The sequence below is a fragment of the Meleagris gallopavo genome, chromosome 13 (genome assembly GCF_905368555.1).
Source record: "Meleagris gallopavo chromosome 13, MGAL_WU_HG_1.1, whole genome shotgun sequence".
Taxonomy (NCBI): Eukaryota; Metazoa; Chordata; class Aves; order Galliformes; family Phasianidae; genus Meleagris; species Meleagris gallopavo.
The window spans coordinates 17,027,574-17,044,171 of NC_139416.1; the positions used below are offsets into that span (position 1 = coordinate 17,027,574).

At 46.9% G+C, this 16,598-nt stretch overlaps 2 protein-coding genes across 3 annotated transcripts; one reads left to right on the forward strand and one right to left on the reverse strand.

Annotated features, from left to right (window-relative positions):
* Positions 1-827: 827 nt before the first annotated feature.
* COX4I1 (cytochrome c oxidase subunit 4I1) lies at positions 828-4,945 on the reverse strand. 2 transcript variants are annotated; one of them, XM_010718218.4, is made up of 5 exons: positions 4,824-4,892; positions 4,117-4,196; positions 3,046-3,213; positions 1,827-1,958; positions 828-1,094 (listed from the first exon to the last, which is right to left on the reverse strand). In XM_010718218.4, exons 2-5 carry the CDS (start codon positions 4,193-4,195, stop codon positions 958-960), a joined length of 516 nt encoding a protein of 171 aa, XP_010716520.1. In that variant the 5' UTR covers position 4,196; positions 4,824-4,892; the 3' UTR covers positions 828-957.
* Positions 4,946-5,091: 146 nt separating this feature from the next.
* EMC8 (ER membrane protein complex subunit 8) lies at positions 5,092-12,306 on the forward strand. Its single transcript, XM_010718213.4, has 5 exons — positions 5,092-5,415; positions 9,157-9,233; positions 10,570-10,639; positions 11,118-11,212; positions 11,330-12,306. The coding sequence occupies exons 1-5, from the start codon at positions 5,206-5,208 to the stop codon at positions 11,487-11,489; spliced, it is 612 nt and encodes a 203-aa protein (XP_010716515.3). The 5' UTR covers positions 5,092-5,205; the 3' UTR covers positions 11,490-12,306.
* The last annotated feature ends 4,292 nt before the right edge of the window (positions 12,307-16,598 follow it).

Here is a 16,598-nt window from a genome sequence, read left to right on the forward strand (position 1 = left end):
CTGCATTTAGATCTGGGCTGCTCCCACAAAGCGTTGCTTTTCTTTCTCTCCCCTCAACCACAGCCACCCTCTCTGAACAGCACCCAGCCACAAGAGAGGCAAGGCAAGAAACACCTGGATTTGCATCTAAACCCTGAACTGCAACGGAGAGGTACTTCTCTCTCTTCCTCACTTGAGTCTGCACAAAACACTTAAGTGAGGTCTGCAGCCTGCCCACGCTGTTGAGAAAAGCAATTGAGGAGAAGAATGCAGAGCCCAGTCCCCTTCACAAGGACAAGGGAAGCAGCGTTCATCTCCACCACATACCCTACATGCTTTGATTCAGCACTGCTGCCTTTTGGAGAGCTGACGTGCTATTTCTGGCGCTGAGTTACAGGACACTGAGCCTCCCCAGGAGCTGGGATCTGCTTACCTTACATGTAGTTCAGACCACTGCGACTCCTGGCTGTGTCCCAGAACTGCAGCCTTAAAGAGGAGTTAGAAAAAAAAAAGGTATTGCAGCTCCTAAGGAGCTATTCCTGTGCCAGAACAGTAGGATGACTGTCCTGAACGTTCAACAATACCCACTGCAGAGCTAGGTGAAATTTCACCCCTTCGATTTCAAGGCAATGAATTAAAAATAAAAAAAAAAACAACACACTTTCCAAACTGCATTTCATCTTATTTATCCCCCGCCAACAAGAAACAGAAGCATTTCACTCCCCTTAACTGATTAATGCTGTCTATATAACAATCATTACAAGGATACATGGAGAAAACCCTGCCCGTCAACATGCATTACAAACTACCATCACAACAAACGCATCTGAAGACCAATAAAAAGAAACTTTCAAGTTAACCAGATGTTTATTTTCATCTATTTAGGTGAAGAGATTGTTCCAGTACATAAGCAACGAGGTCACACACAGGTGATGGAATCATTTCATATTCAAGCAGAGCAGGTTCCACTGAGCTGCTTCATTTCTTCCACTCGTTCTTCTCGTAATCCCACTGGGAAGAGATGCCCTCCACGGGATTAATTCGCATGTCCAACATTCTCTTTGTCTGCATTGACAGCCACTCATCAGAGAAGGTGTGCGGAATAGGGCCGTACACTGCAATTAAAAGCAGAACAGAATCACATCACAACACTAAATTAACAACTCAGGAACACAGGTACAAGTTTTGCTAACAGAAAGCTTCTCCCTCTGAAGCAAACAGCTGATGTGCACCATCACCAGTTCAAACCTAAGATCCCCAAGTCAAATTTTTTGAAGCATTCAGCTCAGGGTTGATTCTCAAGCAGTTTTGCTCATCAGCACAGACAACAGCCCTCTCCTAACTTTCATCACAAGTAGATGAAACCTCAAGATAGAGAGCAGCTCATTCAGCTGCATGCTTTGCCTCATGGCAGCTGGAGGGCTCCCTTGAGGTAGGATCTTTAGTTGGGAAGGAAGCCAAGCACGGCAGAAACCCAAATGTTTATGACCAAGGAGGCAGCAAGCTTTTGTAACAGCGGGTTTCACAGAGAGGGAAAGCTCTGGGATCATCAGCACACTGCTATTCTTTCCCCACCCTTTCCTCCAAAACTCTCTCCAGTAACTTTACCTCTCCACAAATCAACTTCCTGAAAATTCATGCTACATACCTGCTTACATCCATTCAGTCGCAACTCCAGAACGGAGTTTTCAGAAGCTAAAAACAGCAACTGCCACGTGGTCACCAGGATGGCTGCTCCACACAGCGTTTTGAAACGGAGCAATTTAGGGAGGACTTCCTGATTTCACAATCGGATCTCAACTGATCTCTCAAATTAGGGGGGGAAAAAAACATACAGTGTTACTTACTATACATTTTCTGCCAAATGAGGATGAGGCCAGATACGCCAAGAAAGAAAAGCACTCCACCAAGGACGGTCTTCCACTCATTTGTTCCTTTGTTCATTTCTGCATAGCTCTCATTGAATTTGATACGGTACACTGGAGGAAAAAAAAAAGCCATTAAGCATCACAAAATTTCTTTTTAATCTTCCTGCAGCTCGCAGGCATCACTTGCTAGAGGCAAACCAAAGCTTAAAGTTGTATGACATGGAAGAGATGTTAAAATACCTTCCAAATTACCTAGCCTCCTCCATGCCAAGACCAATGCATTGTGAGTGAAATGAGTTGCATTTCACCTTCCCCTCATGAGCAAAGACAACGTTACTCTCCATTTTATATGTAAAGTTGTGCAAAGATTGCATAATAGAACGAAGAGAAGCAATGGAGCTTCCCTTCCCTCCCTCCAATTCCCACTATTACTATTTACCATAAAGCTCTTTAACACAAAGGGTTTGAATGGGAATGCTTATATTTAAAAGGCTTCTCCCAGCTTTGCCAACAAGACCTACATCTCATTAAGCTCAAGCAGCATTTGATTTGGAAAGTGCCTATGAATATTTGAGAGGGCTTTACATCTTCCTGCTTTGACACTGGTGGACACTGTGCTCTTCACAGATCCCATAAAACAGGTTCTCACTCGCACAATATGACATCTGCTAGAAAGATGACAGTTTTATCTGCAAGTCGAAACACCTGCTTGGCACTTTAAGCAGCTGAAATTTGGGGGATGCCAAGGTCAATAATAGCAAAACATATAGGGCCCAATTTACTCAGCTTGACTAATTAAATACTGTCGATTCTAATTTGGAATTATGGTTGTAACAACTGGCTTTTCTCAAAGAAGACAGGCTCTTTGCTAAGCCTGACCCACAGTTAACTGAATACCTTCTGTCAAATGCACTGCAGACCTCAGGCACATAACAGAGACCAACAGGCATATCTAGCTTTCTGTAATAGCAGTAAGAACACAAGCCACACAAACCACTGATCTCCACTTGTGCTCCATCATAATTAACAGAGTTCCCTCATGGCTCAAGTCTCTGCCCACAGAGCCACTCAGTAAAGCAGGGCTTAGCAGCAGCTCAGAGCCACTTTCTTTGAATGTCTTTCTAGTAAGTCATCAGTAATGAACATGCAACAGATCAGGTCCCGTTATTGCTAGCTGTAAGGTTATTCGGAGGCTTACATTCAACTTTCTCATCAACAGACAAAGCGGTCCAAGATGCCTTTTCCTTTTCTTTCAGAGCCTTCTGCTGAGCAGAGAGCTCCTTTACAAAGGCCGCTTCTGGCAGGGGAACATCACGGCGATCAACGTATGCTGGATGGCTGAAATCCTCTGCTTTGACAACACCAGCTGTGTTTGGGCACAGAAAAGACAAAAATCAAACTTCTGACTCCTGCACAAACATCTCTTACTGGTTACAATACAAACAAAAGGCCAACAGTGCAGTTAAAACATGACAGCTGTTAAGAAAACTTGGGGGGGGGAAAAAAAAAAAAAAGACTTCTGACCAAAGCCTTCATCATTTAGAAAGACAAAAGAGAGAAACTACTTAAAATGAGTCCAATTTTTAGAAGAAAAAAAAAAAAAAAATCAAGTAGCTATGATACGATGGATCTAGCCACAAGGTAATCTGCAAAATGGCTTTAAACTGTTAATCTCCAAGCCAGCTCTGTTTCTAGCTGTCATATTGATTCCCTTCTCAATACACAGAAGTCCTCTACACTCATCCATCTCCACCTGGCCCTCTGCTCTCTATCAGTTAACCTCTCTGCCACCTCTGCAATGCCATCTGCTGGCAAAGATGCTGCCCAAACACTGCCTCTGCTGCCAGGTTGCCAACCCTGCCAACCCTGCTACCCTGCATCCTTCTTTACCCATGCATGAGCTGCAGCAGGCACGCAAGAAATGTCACAGGAAGAGCATTCAAAATAGCAATTTCTGCAAGAACTTGTAATGCCAAAGAGCTGTCTAGCAAATAACATCAGAGACTCAAAATTACTGAGGTGCTCTGTGCTTCATACAAGTCTCTTGGACAAGTTTTGTGTTATTTGTCTCTTGTAGCTGTAAGGGGATACATCACTAATATATCTAACAACATAATTAACCTCTTGCTTCCCTTGCTATTGGGAACCAGCCTGTAGCTGGGAAAAAGCTCTCTTCCTCAGCTTCAAGGATCCTAATAGTTGCATTTTGTATCCTTCCTCTCAAACACCACTTTTGTGACTCTACTAAAACTGAAGCAGTGCCACCTACCATGCCCATGTGCCCTCACACAGATGGAGGTGGAAAGGGCTCTTCTCCCAATGAGGCTGAATGCTCTTGAAGCCAACATCCTGCCAGGACAGAACAACAAGAGGTAAATAAATCACTATCAGCTGAAGACAATAAATGCATTAAAATGAAATAATATCCCTCAGTGTTATTCCCTTTGGGGGCTTCCTGCCTCTATTCTGAAGGACAGAGCAAGCTGCTCCAAGCTTTACAGTAGCCTCACACCAGGAGAGATGTGCAACGCATCCCATTTTCCAGCAGCCTCCAGCATCGTGCTCAGTTCAGCCATGCAAGATGGCCCTCAGCAGCCCAGTGCTGGTGGCAGGGAGCCTCAGGCCAGGCCTGGAAGCATCTCACAGAGCAGTGGAGCTGCAGCACCGGGCAGCAGACGCTCAATAACGGTTTCTAAGAACGTTCCCTGCTCCAGGGTGCGGATTTCTCACGGGTATCAGCATAAAACCCAACACACCCCCGCAGCACCGCCTAGCCAGAAGTGCACCTCTGCCCTTGAGATGTTGCTCAACCCCCCCAGTGCGGCGGGGAAACCGCGTAACATGACGTCATATCGCCGATATGACGTCACCGGGCAACATCGATGAGACCCCTTCGAGAAGCGGCGTGCGGCCCTCAGCGCCTGGTCGCCGGGACGGGGCCGACGCAGAAGCGGCGACGAACGGTGCCCCACGTACCCTGAGCGTCCCCGCCGTCCCCCTAGGCCCTCCCGGTATCCTCTAGGCCCTCCCCCGGCTCCCCGCGGCCTCCCAGCCCGACGACCTGCCGACCGTCCTCTACGCCGGGCTTCCACCGGAAGGAGCCGCCGGCCGGAAGCGCAGCGCACGCCGGAACTCGGCACAGGAGAACGAGAGCGGCGCTGGGGGTGTACTTTCCCTCCGCCGCGGTGGAGGATGGGATGCGGGAGGACCGTCTCTCGGGTTTTACGACAGCGCGGCGGGCGCGCTTTACGGCAGGCGGCGGTCTAAGGGACGGCGGCGGGGGCGCTTTACGACAGGCGGCGGTCTGAGGGACGGCGGCGGGCTGCGAGGAGCGGTTGCGCTTGGCGGGACCGTCGGGATGAAGCTGACAACGCAGGCTTACTGCAAGATGGTGCTGCACGGCGCCAAGTACCCGCACTGCGCCGTGAACGGGCTGCTGGTGGCCGAGAGACCGCCGGGGAGCCGGGGCCGAGAGCAGGCCGGGCCGCCTTCGCTGTTCGTCGACTGCATCCCGCTGTTCCACGGCACGCTGGCGCTGGCGCCGATGCTGGAGGTGGCCCTCACGTTGGTACGGCCTTGGCTGGGGGGCCGGGAAGAGATTTCAGCCTGGGAGGGAGAACGGTGGGGGTGGAGTGCAGCCAGGCCTATGCTGCTCGTAGCTAAATGTGGGAGAGAAGCGAGCGTGTGGAGTGGAAAGAGCCCTGAGAGCTGCCCGCTGTGCTCTTACATCTACAAGGCTTCTCTGTGCACGGTGTTGGCTAGCTGTGTCTGTGTGGGGAATCTGCTGCTTTTATTGTGGTGTCATGCTGGGAGAAATCCCAGCCCAGAGGGCTGTATTGTGAAGCAGAAAGGGCTTTTCCTTCCTTACCTTGAAGCAGCATCACCTATCTGGGTGTCACCTACTTCACATCAAAGTCAGAACATGATACTTATGCACATGTACGTGTTTTAATTCATTTTTTATCAGCTTCCTTCTTTATGGCAGCAGTTAGTCTAAACGGGAAAACAAAATGAAGTCTCTTCATGCTGCACACCTGGTAAAAATCTCATCCTGTGTGTCACAAGCTCACTCTTCATCTCTTATCTCCCCTGGGCAAAGTGATGGCAAGTTTACCCATGTGCAGCCACAGTCTTGCAGTAGTATCCCGCAGCTTGCCTGCTGCTGTGGGACGATCCCTCATAGAATCATTAAGTTTAAAAGACAGCCAAGATCATCAAGTCCACCCTAAGCCATCCCACAGTGCCCACTGTGTCCCTCAGTGCCACACCTCCACTGTTCTAGAACACCTCCAGGGACAATGACCCCACCATTCCCCTGTGCCAGTGCCTCACTGCTCTTACTGAGAAGAAATTGCCCATGATATCTAACTTGAACCTCCCCTGGCACAGCTCTTCCACCACATCATCAATATCAGCACTTCCTACGCTGCAGTTTTCAGCCTCAGCCTACGAGTCGTGAAGACCAGGAGCTGTCCTGGATCGTTGCTTCTTTCCACTTGGCACTTTAGGACAGTTCCTTTGTCAATAGCAGGAGCCAAAGGGAATTAAATGTGCTTGGATTTCATCTGAATGGGATTTGCAGTGGACTGGTGCCCTGTGAACTGGAAGCAGGGAAAACAACACTGTTTTGCTATAGGCATCATCACCACACAGCTGAGGTCTGTGCATGGTTTAAGCTGCAGGTTTTCTTACCCATTTTCAGACATGTTATTAGCTGTAGAAAACTCACACCTCACAGATACCAGTACGCATAAGTAGGTTTTGATTCACATAGACTTCCTGACCTGAGCATTTCCCTCAATTTAATAGATTGCTTCATCAAAAAGTACTTATTTGTAAATAAACTACTGCTTTTTCTAAATGCAGTTATGTCAAGGAAGCGTTAGTGTTAAGATGTTTTTGGATTTGACTAAATACAGTCTTGAGACACTGGAATGCAGGCATGGTCTGAGTCCTGGCCATGCTGGTTTGCCATATGGCTGTGGAGCATACCAAGCCTGGCAGTCTCAAATAGACCTGCACCAGTGTAACAACACCAGAGTAACTGAAGACAGTGTGCTGGTGGTATAGTCATTTTCTGCTGCCTCCACTTAATATTTTCTCTGTCATTTCTGGGAAAATGCAGTAATTCTGCTTATAAATGCTCTGATCTAGGGATCACCTTTACCTTTTTGAACCAGAATAATTTGTTTGTCCTGTAGGAACAAACAATTGCTAGTTTCTGATGAAGGACTGAATAAGATACATGGTATGTTTGAAAGCTGTAGAGGGTTTGTCTTGAAATCAATTCTTTCTACAGGATTTGGGGCAGTGAACTTCTACAGGCTTGCAGCAATTGGACAGATCAGTGCAATGGGAAAGGCGTTACACCAGAGGTGCGATGACAGAAGGACCAGCAAAGGTGCTATAAAGGAAGAGAAGAAGATTGCTCACCTGTATCAGAAGATTCCAGGTTCACAAAGGAGAACAGAGGAGAGCTTCACCAAGCAGGGATCTCCAGAAAGAGATCCTTCCCCAGGGCAGTCAGCCCTTAAATGAGGTCTAAGAGAGGTGCAGCCAGGATCCACCCCTTCTGGTCCCAGGCATGAATCGCCTTCACCTGTGCTCCCAGGGCTGACTGGGTTCTTTCCCCAGGTGCTCAATCGGTGCTTCAGGCCCTGACTCAACAGTTCCTATACAAAGCTTTAGGCCTTCAATGAAGTGTTCTGGTGCAGATCTTGCTGTAGGATCAGATTATTAGAAAATAAATCCTGTTTCGTGCAACGTCTGAAATATATTGCTACATCTGCAGTAACCAGCATGTGAAATCGTTGTGCTAAGAAATAGCATGGCCTTAAGTGTTTGCTCTTTGTTTTTGATACAAAAAGGCAAAGATGGGGAACCCCTTGATATTTCCCACATCAATTAGGACTTAATAAAACGTGTTGGAGTTTGCAGTCGTATTTGATGACTCCTACGGTGCTTGGAAGCCTTGAAACACATCATTGGAAAAGAGCCCATGGCCTTTTCCTCCCCTTCTTTAGTTAAACAAGGGCAAAAGTATCAATAAATACTGGCAGAGAAGCTGTAGAAGTGAGCTTTTATCACTGTAATGCTGAGAAGGAGAGCTCTCTTGCCTGTCCTGTGCAACGTAACACATGATTGCTGAATAAATCAGTGAGGTTAGCATAGCTGAAAGTCAGTGTTTGTAACTAAGTGCCTCTGTTCCAACAGGACTGAGAAGCTGTGGCAGGTTTTGGTGGGACCTGGTTCTCTTCCAGGTCAGTTGCTTGGTCAGGTCTGTGCAGTGCTGATGTAGAACCAGATCCATAAGTTTGATCTGCTCATATCTGACCCCAGTTATCCTATAGCAAGTGATGGAAGGAGCAGGCTCCAGATCTAATCTGAGCACAGCAGAACTCGGGGTATGCCTGCCCACAGACTTGTAGCTTCTGCAATTGCAAGTGCTGCTTTAGAGCAGTCTAGCTACAAAGAATCAGTGAAAGTAGCTTGTATTAAACGCCTGTGGTTGAGATTGGTTGGAAATTGCAGGTGGAAACATCTGGAAATCCAAGAGGGTGTTTGGGGGTTTTATTTCAGAAGCAGGTTTTAATTACCACCGAGGGAACTGAGAACTCACAAAGCCTTTTTTCAAAGGCAGCAAAAGCTAATGCAGGGCTAAGGTCTTGAGTTTTTAAAACAACAAATTATTATTATTACTGTTGTTATTTATTACATTTTCATGTCTGGGCTTCTGGCTTTAATGCCAAGCTTTCACCCCGCTACCAATTAAAACCATCATTTTAAACCCTCAGAATGGGTTCATAATTGAAACAGCAGTTAACCCTCAGCTGCAGCACAGCCTTTATTTTACTGTGTAAATCCATGTCATCCCTTGTAGAGGAGGGATTATTCACGTGGCTTTTTTGTTTATGCAGTCTGATACTGTAATTATTGCTAGAAATGAGATTGATTTGACTTAGAGGATGCCACGGGTCAGCATCAGATACGATTTTGGAATCCATTTTAATACAGCTGTTGAGGTTTTATTTTTGATGCACGCTTTCTAAGGACAGCAAAGGAAAATTCCAGCTGCTTTCTCTGTTTCAGATGTTTCTGTGTTATCCTGGCTCAGTATCCTCAGTTATAAGGAAAAGCCCTGGTAGGTGAACTTGTAGGTGTGCATGCGTGCACACAGATATGTATATTGAAGCAATGGCAAAGACTGTAATGCTTCACTTCTTTTATTCACAGCCAGACACGGGATTTCCTTCTCATCTTCCCCCTCCTCCCCTCCCCCCAAGCTTAATTGTTCCAATTACTTTTTCAGATTGACTCCTGGTGCAAAGAGAATAGCTACGTGATAGCTGGATATTACCAGGCAAATGAACGCGTGAAAGATGCCAGGTGTGTTGGTGCAATATTTCCTTCTGTTTGCTCTTTTCTGTTGTACTTTGTACCCTGCCAGCAAAAATCATCCTCATAAATCGTGCGTGTTGATTAACTTTGACAACTGTCATCTGCTTTCACATTGTCTTCGTGGTGCTGGTGGGTATGGCCTTTGTTCAGGTGCAGAAACCTCAGGCTTTCCAGAATCACTCTTCTGTAGTGGATGCTATAAAAGGCCAGTATTTGAATGGCTGCCAGCCAGTTTAATTACAGTTGTCAGGGATATAGCCAAAATTTGCAGGCGTGTTTGCTTGTGCTGTAAATATCTTACAAGCTCAAGTGACTCTAAATAGCTGTTGGAAAGTCTTTTAGAAGTGACCTAACTCTTACTAGTAAAACTGCTTAATTGTCACTGAGTTCTATTGAAGGAAATTCTGACATGGCAAAGGGTCATTCTTGAAATATAGGATGATGTCAGTCAAGCTGTGATCCTTTTTTCTTTTTGTTTTCCCCAGGAATGGTCTTTTTTTTTCCCCTCCCCCCTGTTAGCTAACTCAGATTATGAAATTAACAGTGAAGTGGTCACTGATGTTTATGTATATCACATATTTTTCCTTACATACGTCAGACAAACCCAGTATCAAGACTATTGAGGTTATACCATACTTGTTTCAAGTATCATGCTGTGTTCCAGTTACTTTGCTAGTGTTTATCTTTCAGTCTCAAGTACATTTGTAAGTAGTACTTGTGATTACTTGGGTCCCTATCAGGGGTGCAGGCGTTGCCTTTTCCTTACAAGGGAAACAGATCTGCTGAAGGTATTTTAAAGAAGATGCAGCTTGTCTGTTCCAGTTGTGGTTTGAAAGACTGTCATAGGTTTGTTTCTTCCAACGCCAAGACTTCATCTTTGGCACCATGTAGAGATTGCAAGCTTTGAAACAGAGTGAAGGTTGCCCTTTAGAAGAAATCTGGCTCTGTAGAGCAGCTGGGCAGTGAGTGAGCTCAGACACAGAATGGGGAGCACTCAGATGGAGTTTCTTTGTAAAATGCCTGTCTGGGTTCTTGGCCTGGCAGAAGGAGGTAGAAGACCACGACACCTTGGTTCTGCATTCAATCTGCAGTGAGTGTTTTGCTACTCAAAAATGCATTGCCTAAGCATAAACCGTGTGCTGAAGAGAGAAGGTTGGGCTTTCCTGGCTTTCTGTTTTCAATCAAGTGTAACACCAACGTGATGCCTCGTTCTTGTTTGTAAGCAAGCTCTGTAATTTTCACAACCCTTTAAGTGTATTTGCTGTTGTTTTAAGCTGAAGAGTCACAGTTCAAATAACACAATTATTTTTACCTTCTGCTGCAGTCCAACCCAGGTTGCTGAGAAGGTGGCTTCCCGAATTGCAGAGGGCTTTAACGATACAGCACTCATAATGGTAAATACTTCATTTTTCCTCTTTCTGCATCATTAATCCTATGACTGTGACACAGGCTAAATGCCATTCTCTGGATCTTTAATAATGAGGTAGCCAATTTGCTCTTTCCCCAGATGCAGTGACTTGTAGCCAGTGTGGTTCATAGGAACTGCCTGTGGTTAGCTCTCTGTTGTCTCAGAGGAAGTGGGGACCTTCTCTGTGGGAGGTTTGAACAAAGGCAATGCATTTACCACGATGGACTCCTTTCTGTGACTCAGTTCTTGTCTCATATAGAATCATAGAATGGTTGAGTTGGAAAGGACCTTTAAGATCATATATGAAAGTGTTGGTGGCTTAAACATGGAAAAGTTGTCTCATGTGAAGGCAGAACAGTGGATGAATTGCATAAGGTGTCCTGTTAGTAATTTCTTTTTTTAATTTCATCTCTTTACTTGGGATTTGGAGAAGGCTAAGGTGGTGTTTTTCTATTGCACACCAGGTTGATAACACCAAGTTCACAATGGAGTGCTTGGAACCTGCCATCCACGTGTACGAGCTTCACGAGAACAAGTGGAGGTGCAAAGACCCACATGTGTGAGTAAACATCAGAGCTCATTCGTTTGAGTAGTGGGGAGGAATGGCCCTTAGTGGAAGAGGTGATGAAGATTTCCTTTGTGATTGTTATTAATTAGTGGTTATCTCGCTTCCCAGTGATTTTTGTGAAGATTGGAGTGAAGCTCAGAGAATTGCTGCATCTCTCTTGGACAGCAAGTCCTATGAAACACTTGTGGATTTTGATAACCACCTGGATGATATCCGGAACGACTGGACAAACCCAGAGATCAACAAAGCTGTCCTCCACCTGTGTTAGAGGGGTTCCTACTGACTCACTTACGGGCGTTCCCACTACGTACTGAAGAGACAAAGATGATATTTTTGAATGTAAATAGAATAATGTTCAGTACCTGGTGTGGAAAGCTGGAGGATTAAGAGTGACACATCACATTGCCAAGGGTGATGTGCCTATAAGCTGTTGAATCCTTGTCATGAGATTCATTGGAAGAGCTGCACACCGTCAGTTCCAGCTGTCCCCGTGGATGCCTTCCCGGTTGCAGTGAATGTTGCTATTCCTTCAAAACCAGAACTACTCCTGCTTATTTCCCTTGTTCATATCACAAAGTTTTGACTAAGCTTTTGTACTCTAGAGAGAATAATTTTTAAAGATTTATGAAAATAGGTTTCAAAAAAATAAAAAAAAAAAAAAAACAGTTTTGTCCTCAGATGAGGTATTTTGAGGTCAAATATATAAACAAAATCAAAAGTTGACTGTTTCAGGGGTTTTTTGGCCTGGCTGGAAATGGCCTTTTTTCACTGCAGCAAAATGCATACTGCTGAGGATGATGTGCCATGCTCAGGTGTCACCTGATCTGCAGTGGTTTTGCATGACACAGCTACAGAAAATGCATTGAAGCTGTATTCCCAAATGCTACAGTCATTTCTGCTGACCCTGGACATACAACCATAGTTACTGCCTGGAAAAGTTAAAACACAAAGTAAAATCGGATGCTCACCTCGTGTGATTTTTTTTCTTTGTTTTGATTTGAAGCCTGAAATGACAATATTGAATGAAAGTTCTAAAACCATTTTAAGACTACGAAAGGAGAGAGTAAAATACAATATTACTTCTATGCAGGTTTTGTTTTTTTTTTTTTTCTGTCTGTCTTTTATGCAGTTCTGATTTTCAGCTGGTATTCATTTAAGTAAGCCTGAAACGTATCTCTGAGTGGAAGGTAAAGGTCAGAGTATGTCTGTATCAAGCAATCCAGATTACACTTTTGTTCAGACTTCTAGCTGTCTTTCTAACCCTTGCTTGTTTCTAAGGGTCAGTTCAGCAGGCGATGAGGAAGCTTTGTAGCACTGTTTCCTCCTATTTTAGGATGGAGATTTGAACTCAGTGGCTTTGTTTGCCTGCCTGCTATACAGTAGTAAGTTGTGACGGGCTTTACAAGAAGCATTGGCACATAGTCAGCAGTCTTTCCAAATCACAAGTCTGATATGCTGGCAGGAGAGGAAGAGAATGCAGATCTAGCTCAGAAGCAGCAGGATGAACATGTTTTGGTGCCTTATGCTACACAGCCACAACTGTACTTAAAACACTGAAACAACAAATCCTGGAAGCAGCAACGATCCTGCAGTGTAGGTCTGAAGTAAAGCCCTGCAGGTCGCATTGCAGGAAGGGGGCTGTTGTCTTCCTTTGCAAACATCTCATGAAGTCTGCCCTGTTGTTGCAGTGACAGGTGTTGCCTTAAGCAAGGTACCTAGCTATGTGAGATGGTTAACCAGTGCTACGGTGTAAGCTGAGCCACAGGAAATCCATTTCTCATTCTCTGTAACTAGATGTCATAATCAAGCTTTGATTGTACATATGCTAATACGGGCTAATCTTGCACATACTCCCCCTTCACTCTCTCAAAGCAAGGTGTGTATCATCAGGCTGCAACCTGATGGAAAGGATGATGCTGTAACTATCAAGACTCGTTGCTGGAAGGGGAGCAGCTTTTACTGCTTTGTCCTCAGTTTGCTTTCATATGAGATGCTTTGAGTGTTTTGCCACCTGTAAGGACGGCGGGCTAACCTCAAGCAGAAGGGACAAGCACCGCAGTGCTCAGACCTTATCACACCTGTCCTATTTGCATTGAAGGTTGGACAAAAAGCAGCCATTTCATAAAGGCAAGGCGGCTCGGAGCCCCAGTGGCTCTTTGTGGAAGAATGAGGAAGCTGCCAGCTTCTGAAGGCTGCGTTCTCCTTTCCTGCTGATGTCCCCAGCCTACCTGTCAGAACAAATGCTGGTCGCCTGGCTGGCAGATCCACGGGATTCTTCAGAGGAACTCAAGGTAATTGCTTTTAAAACTTCTGGGGAAGAAAGCCTGGGGAAGGATTCTGCATCTGCACTTTGGAAGCGCTTTTACGTTTTGTTAGCAGTTAATGACGTGCAGGTCTAATTATTTTTTCCTTCCATGAGATCTCACCCTCACCCAGAGGGCGGTGAGGCACTGGAACAGGTTGCCCAAGGAGGCTGTAGATGCTCCATCCCTGCAGGCATTCAAGGCCAGGCTGGATGTGGCTCTGGGCAGCCTGGGCTGCTGGTTGGTGACCTGCACACAGCAGGGGGTTGGAGCTGGATGAGCACTGTGCTCCTTTGCAACCCAGGTCATTCTGTGATTCTATGATTTGCAGACGTGGTGTTTGTCCAGGCATTTAATTCCCTACTCTTCACCTCGGACCTAAGATGCTTGGAAATACGTAGATTCCAGTGTGTTTGTTGAGGTGTGTTAGAGTTGTTTTTTTTTCTGCTTTCAATGCAATATTTCAGAGCAGTAATAGACTCTGCAAGCGCCTGAAAATGCCAGCGCCAAGCACTTGGGTTTCTGAGTGGGAGGATGTATGTTATTCTTTGCTGGATCCACAAGAACTCTAACCTTGAATCCTTCAGTCACAAGGGGGAGAAGCAAAAGGCTTGAGCACGCTTTTTGTAAAGCCAATTCAGTTTGAAATCAAAGATGGGATCGATCTGAGGCCCAGGAACACAAGGAGTGCCCCGAGGCATGACACGAGCTGCTGTCTGGCCCAGGGCACTTCCAACCTTCTGATAGCAGGTCAGAACCTCCACGCACAGCCCCAGCTCGAGGCATCCAGAAGTGAACAGAGGGTTTGGGGGCCCGGGGGTGTTATTTTCAATGAGATATCTGAGCACATCAGAACAGAGAGAGCAGTGCCTGGCTGGGGCTAAGTCTGTGGTGGGAGTGATTTCTGCTGCTGGGGAACACACTGCATCCGTGTTCCCTCCGAGCTCATTGCTGTGCGTGTGCTTAGGACCTATTTTTTAGTTCAGCAAGTGAAACGGCCTGCTGCTGAAGTTTCCCTTTCCCCCTCCAATCTGTCAGCTATGCTGCTCATGGGATATTTCCCCCATCTATGCCAGTGTGAAAACCAGCAGAGCCTTACTCCTGAGAGCCAATGGGGCTGTGGAAGCAGATGAGCCTCTCAGCTGCTGGGATGGAGAGGAGGTGACCCTCTGGGAGGTGACCCCCAGCCCCCGTGAGGTCCTCAGCTGTGTGGCAGAGATGCACACGGAGGTGAGGTGCCAGTGGCAGATGCAGGAAGCAAACTGGGGTCTCTGTTCCCTGGCTAGAGGCCCAATCCCTGCACTCTGCTGCTGCTGTTTGTAAAATGTCTTGAGATGCTCAGATGGAGGGCATTACTGATACGGGAAGAGCAGGCAAATGCTAATGGAAAAGGCTGTTAGCAGCATGGGAAATGTCCTCCAGGGGAAACACGCTTAGCCTGCACTTCTGAGCTGCACCTGGGGTTTGTGCTGTAATTCAGCCCCTGGAAGAGCGGTGCTCGAGCTGCACACTGCTGCCTGCGTGCTGCGGGGAGCTGGGCTGGGTTGGGTAGGCAATGCTGTGAGGCTGCTCCCTTCCCATTCTACCAGTGCTCTTTTCCTCCAGGCTTCAATTTGACTTCTCTGTCAATGCATCGTGCCCCTGTGCTGTGTGCTGTACTGCCTGCAGCCAGCCCTCCAGGGGCAGGCAGTGATTTCGCTGTGCTTAAGTGCCCGCTCGGGGCTCCATTGATTTTGATTTTAATTTTTTACCGTGGCTTTTAGACCACATTTTCACCCAACCTTCCCATCCCAAAGCAAACCCTCCCTGTGCGTTTTGCCTTGGTTTTGGCTGGCACATCGTGTCCTCGGGGAGGACGGAGGCAAATTGCTGGCTGTAGGATGGAGCTTCCAATAAGAGGACTGTGCAAGAGGTGAAATCGTTCCATGTTTGTGTGGCTGTGCAGAGTGCCCCAACTCGACCCCTTTCAGGAGGGCACACTGCTTTCAAGTGCAGAGGGGCAGAGGGGAGCAACCCAGCACACAGCACTGGAGCTGGGTGCAGGAGGGAGCGGTGCCAGGAATGCCTTGATCTGCACAGCAGCAGCTTGGGAAAGCTGGAGAAATAATGCAGCCCTTCCTAGAAATGCACTCCAGAGCTTAAGAGCAGACCTAATTGAAAAAAAAAAAAATAAATAAAAAATGTACAGAGGGGATAAAAGGGAAAGCTGGGCTCAGATTAACCTGGAGCTCAGCGAGCTGGAAGCAATGGTCAGGTCTCAAAGCCAATTCCCAGCCCAGACCCTGTGCTACCTGCTGAACCCATGCCCAGCAGGGCAGCAGATCGCTCTGGATGTGGTTCTGGCAGCAGAGCCCAGCACGCTCCAGTCCTGTGCTTAAGGTACGTGCTCGATTTCTGCTTCCCTTTCTGCTCTCTGCAACAGCGGCTGTGCTGTTTCCTGCCTCTCTGCCCAGGGCTGCTGCTGTTACCCCAGGGGATTTTCTTTGGGATGCTTTCTCCTTTTCCAAAATGAGCCCTGCTGGTGGCTGAACCGAAGGGAGCACTATAAACGTGCTCAGGGCTGTTTGCCCCCCCAGCCCGTGGGGAAGGCTGCAGAAAGGTGTGTTTGTGCCTTTCAGGTGTCACCAGCCCAGCTGGAGAAGTGCTCAGCCCGCAGAGCTAACCACAGTTATTTTAGCTCGTTGGTGTTGCTGTTCACCTCCCAGCTGCTGCAAGCCAGCTCTTTCAGCTGCTCGCAAGGTCCTGTTTCAGCAACAAACACAACTGCTGCCCCTGCCCCCGTTCAATCAAGGGCTCTGGAGTTTGGGGCTTTTTGTCCCCTCCAAACAGCAGTAAGAAGGACTTCAAGAGGCATTAAATAGCAAATGGAGGGGATTTTGCTGTTCAGACCGGATTGGTGCTGCTGTGTCTGGTGAGGGCAGGGGACATCCATGGATGCTGTGTGCATTGAGTGCCCTCTGCATCTTGGACTCTGCTGCTGGACAGGCAGAAAAGTGCGTGACCCATTCATTTGTCTGTTTTTCGGGCCTCAGCCTCCAGGTGCTTCCTGAGCTCTGTCCTCTGCTCGGTTCGAG

What these genes read in the sequence shown, in the direction of transcription:
- EMC8 (XM_010718213.4), top strand. Translation starts at nt 5,206, where the DNA reads ATGAAGCTGACAACGCAGGCTTACTGCAAGATGGTGCTGCACGGCGCC. An exon ending in ACGATACAGCACTCATAATG is followed by an intron (nt 10,640 to 11,117) that starts GTAAATACTTCA and finishes ATTGCACACCAG; the next exon opens with GTTGATAACACCAAGTTCAC. An exon ending in AGGTGCAAAGACCCACATGT is followed by an intron (nt 11,213 to 11,329) that starts GTGAGTAAACAT and finishes CTCGCTTCCCAG; the next exon opens with TGATTTTTGTGAAGATTGGA.
- COX4I1 (XM_010718218.4), bottom strand. Translation starts at nt 4,195, where the DNA reads ATGTTGGCTTCAAGAGCATTCAGCCTCATTGGGAGAAGAGCCCTTTCC. An exon ending in TGTTGATGAGAAAGTTGAAT is followed by an intron (nt 1,959 to 3,045) that starts GTAAGCCTCCGA and finishes TTTTTCCTCCAG; the next exon opens with TGTACCGTATCAAATTCAAT. An exon ending in CATTTGGCAGAAAATGTATA is followed by an intron (nt 1,095 to 1,826) that starts GTAAGTAACACT and finishes TTTTAATTGCAG; the next exon opens with TGTACGGCCCTATTCCGCAC.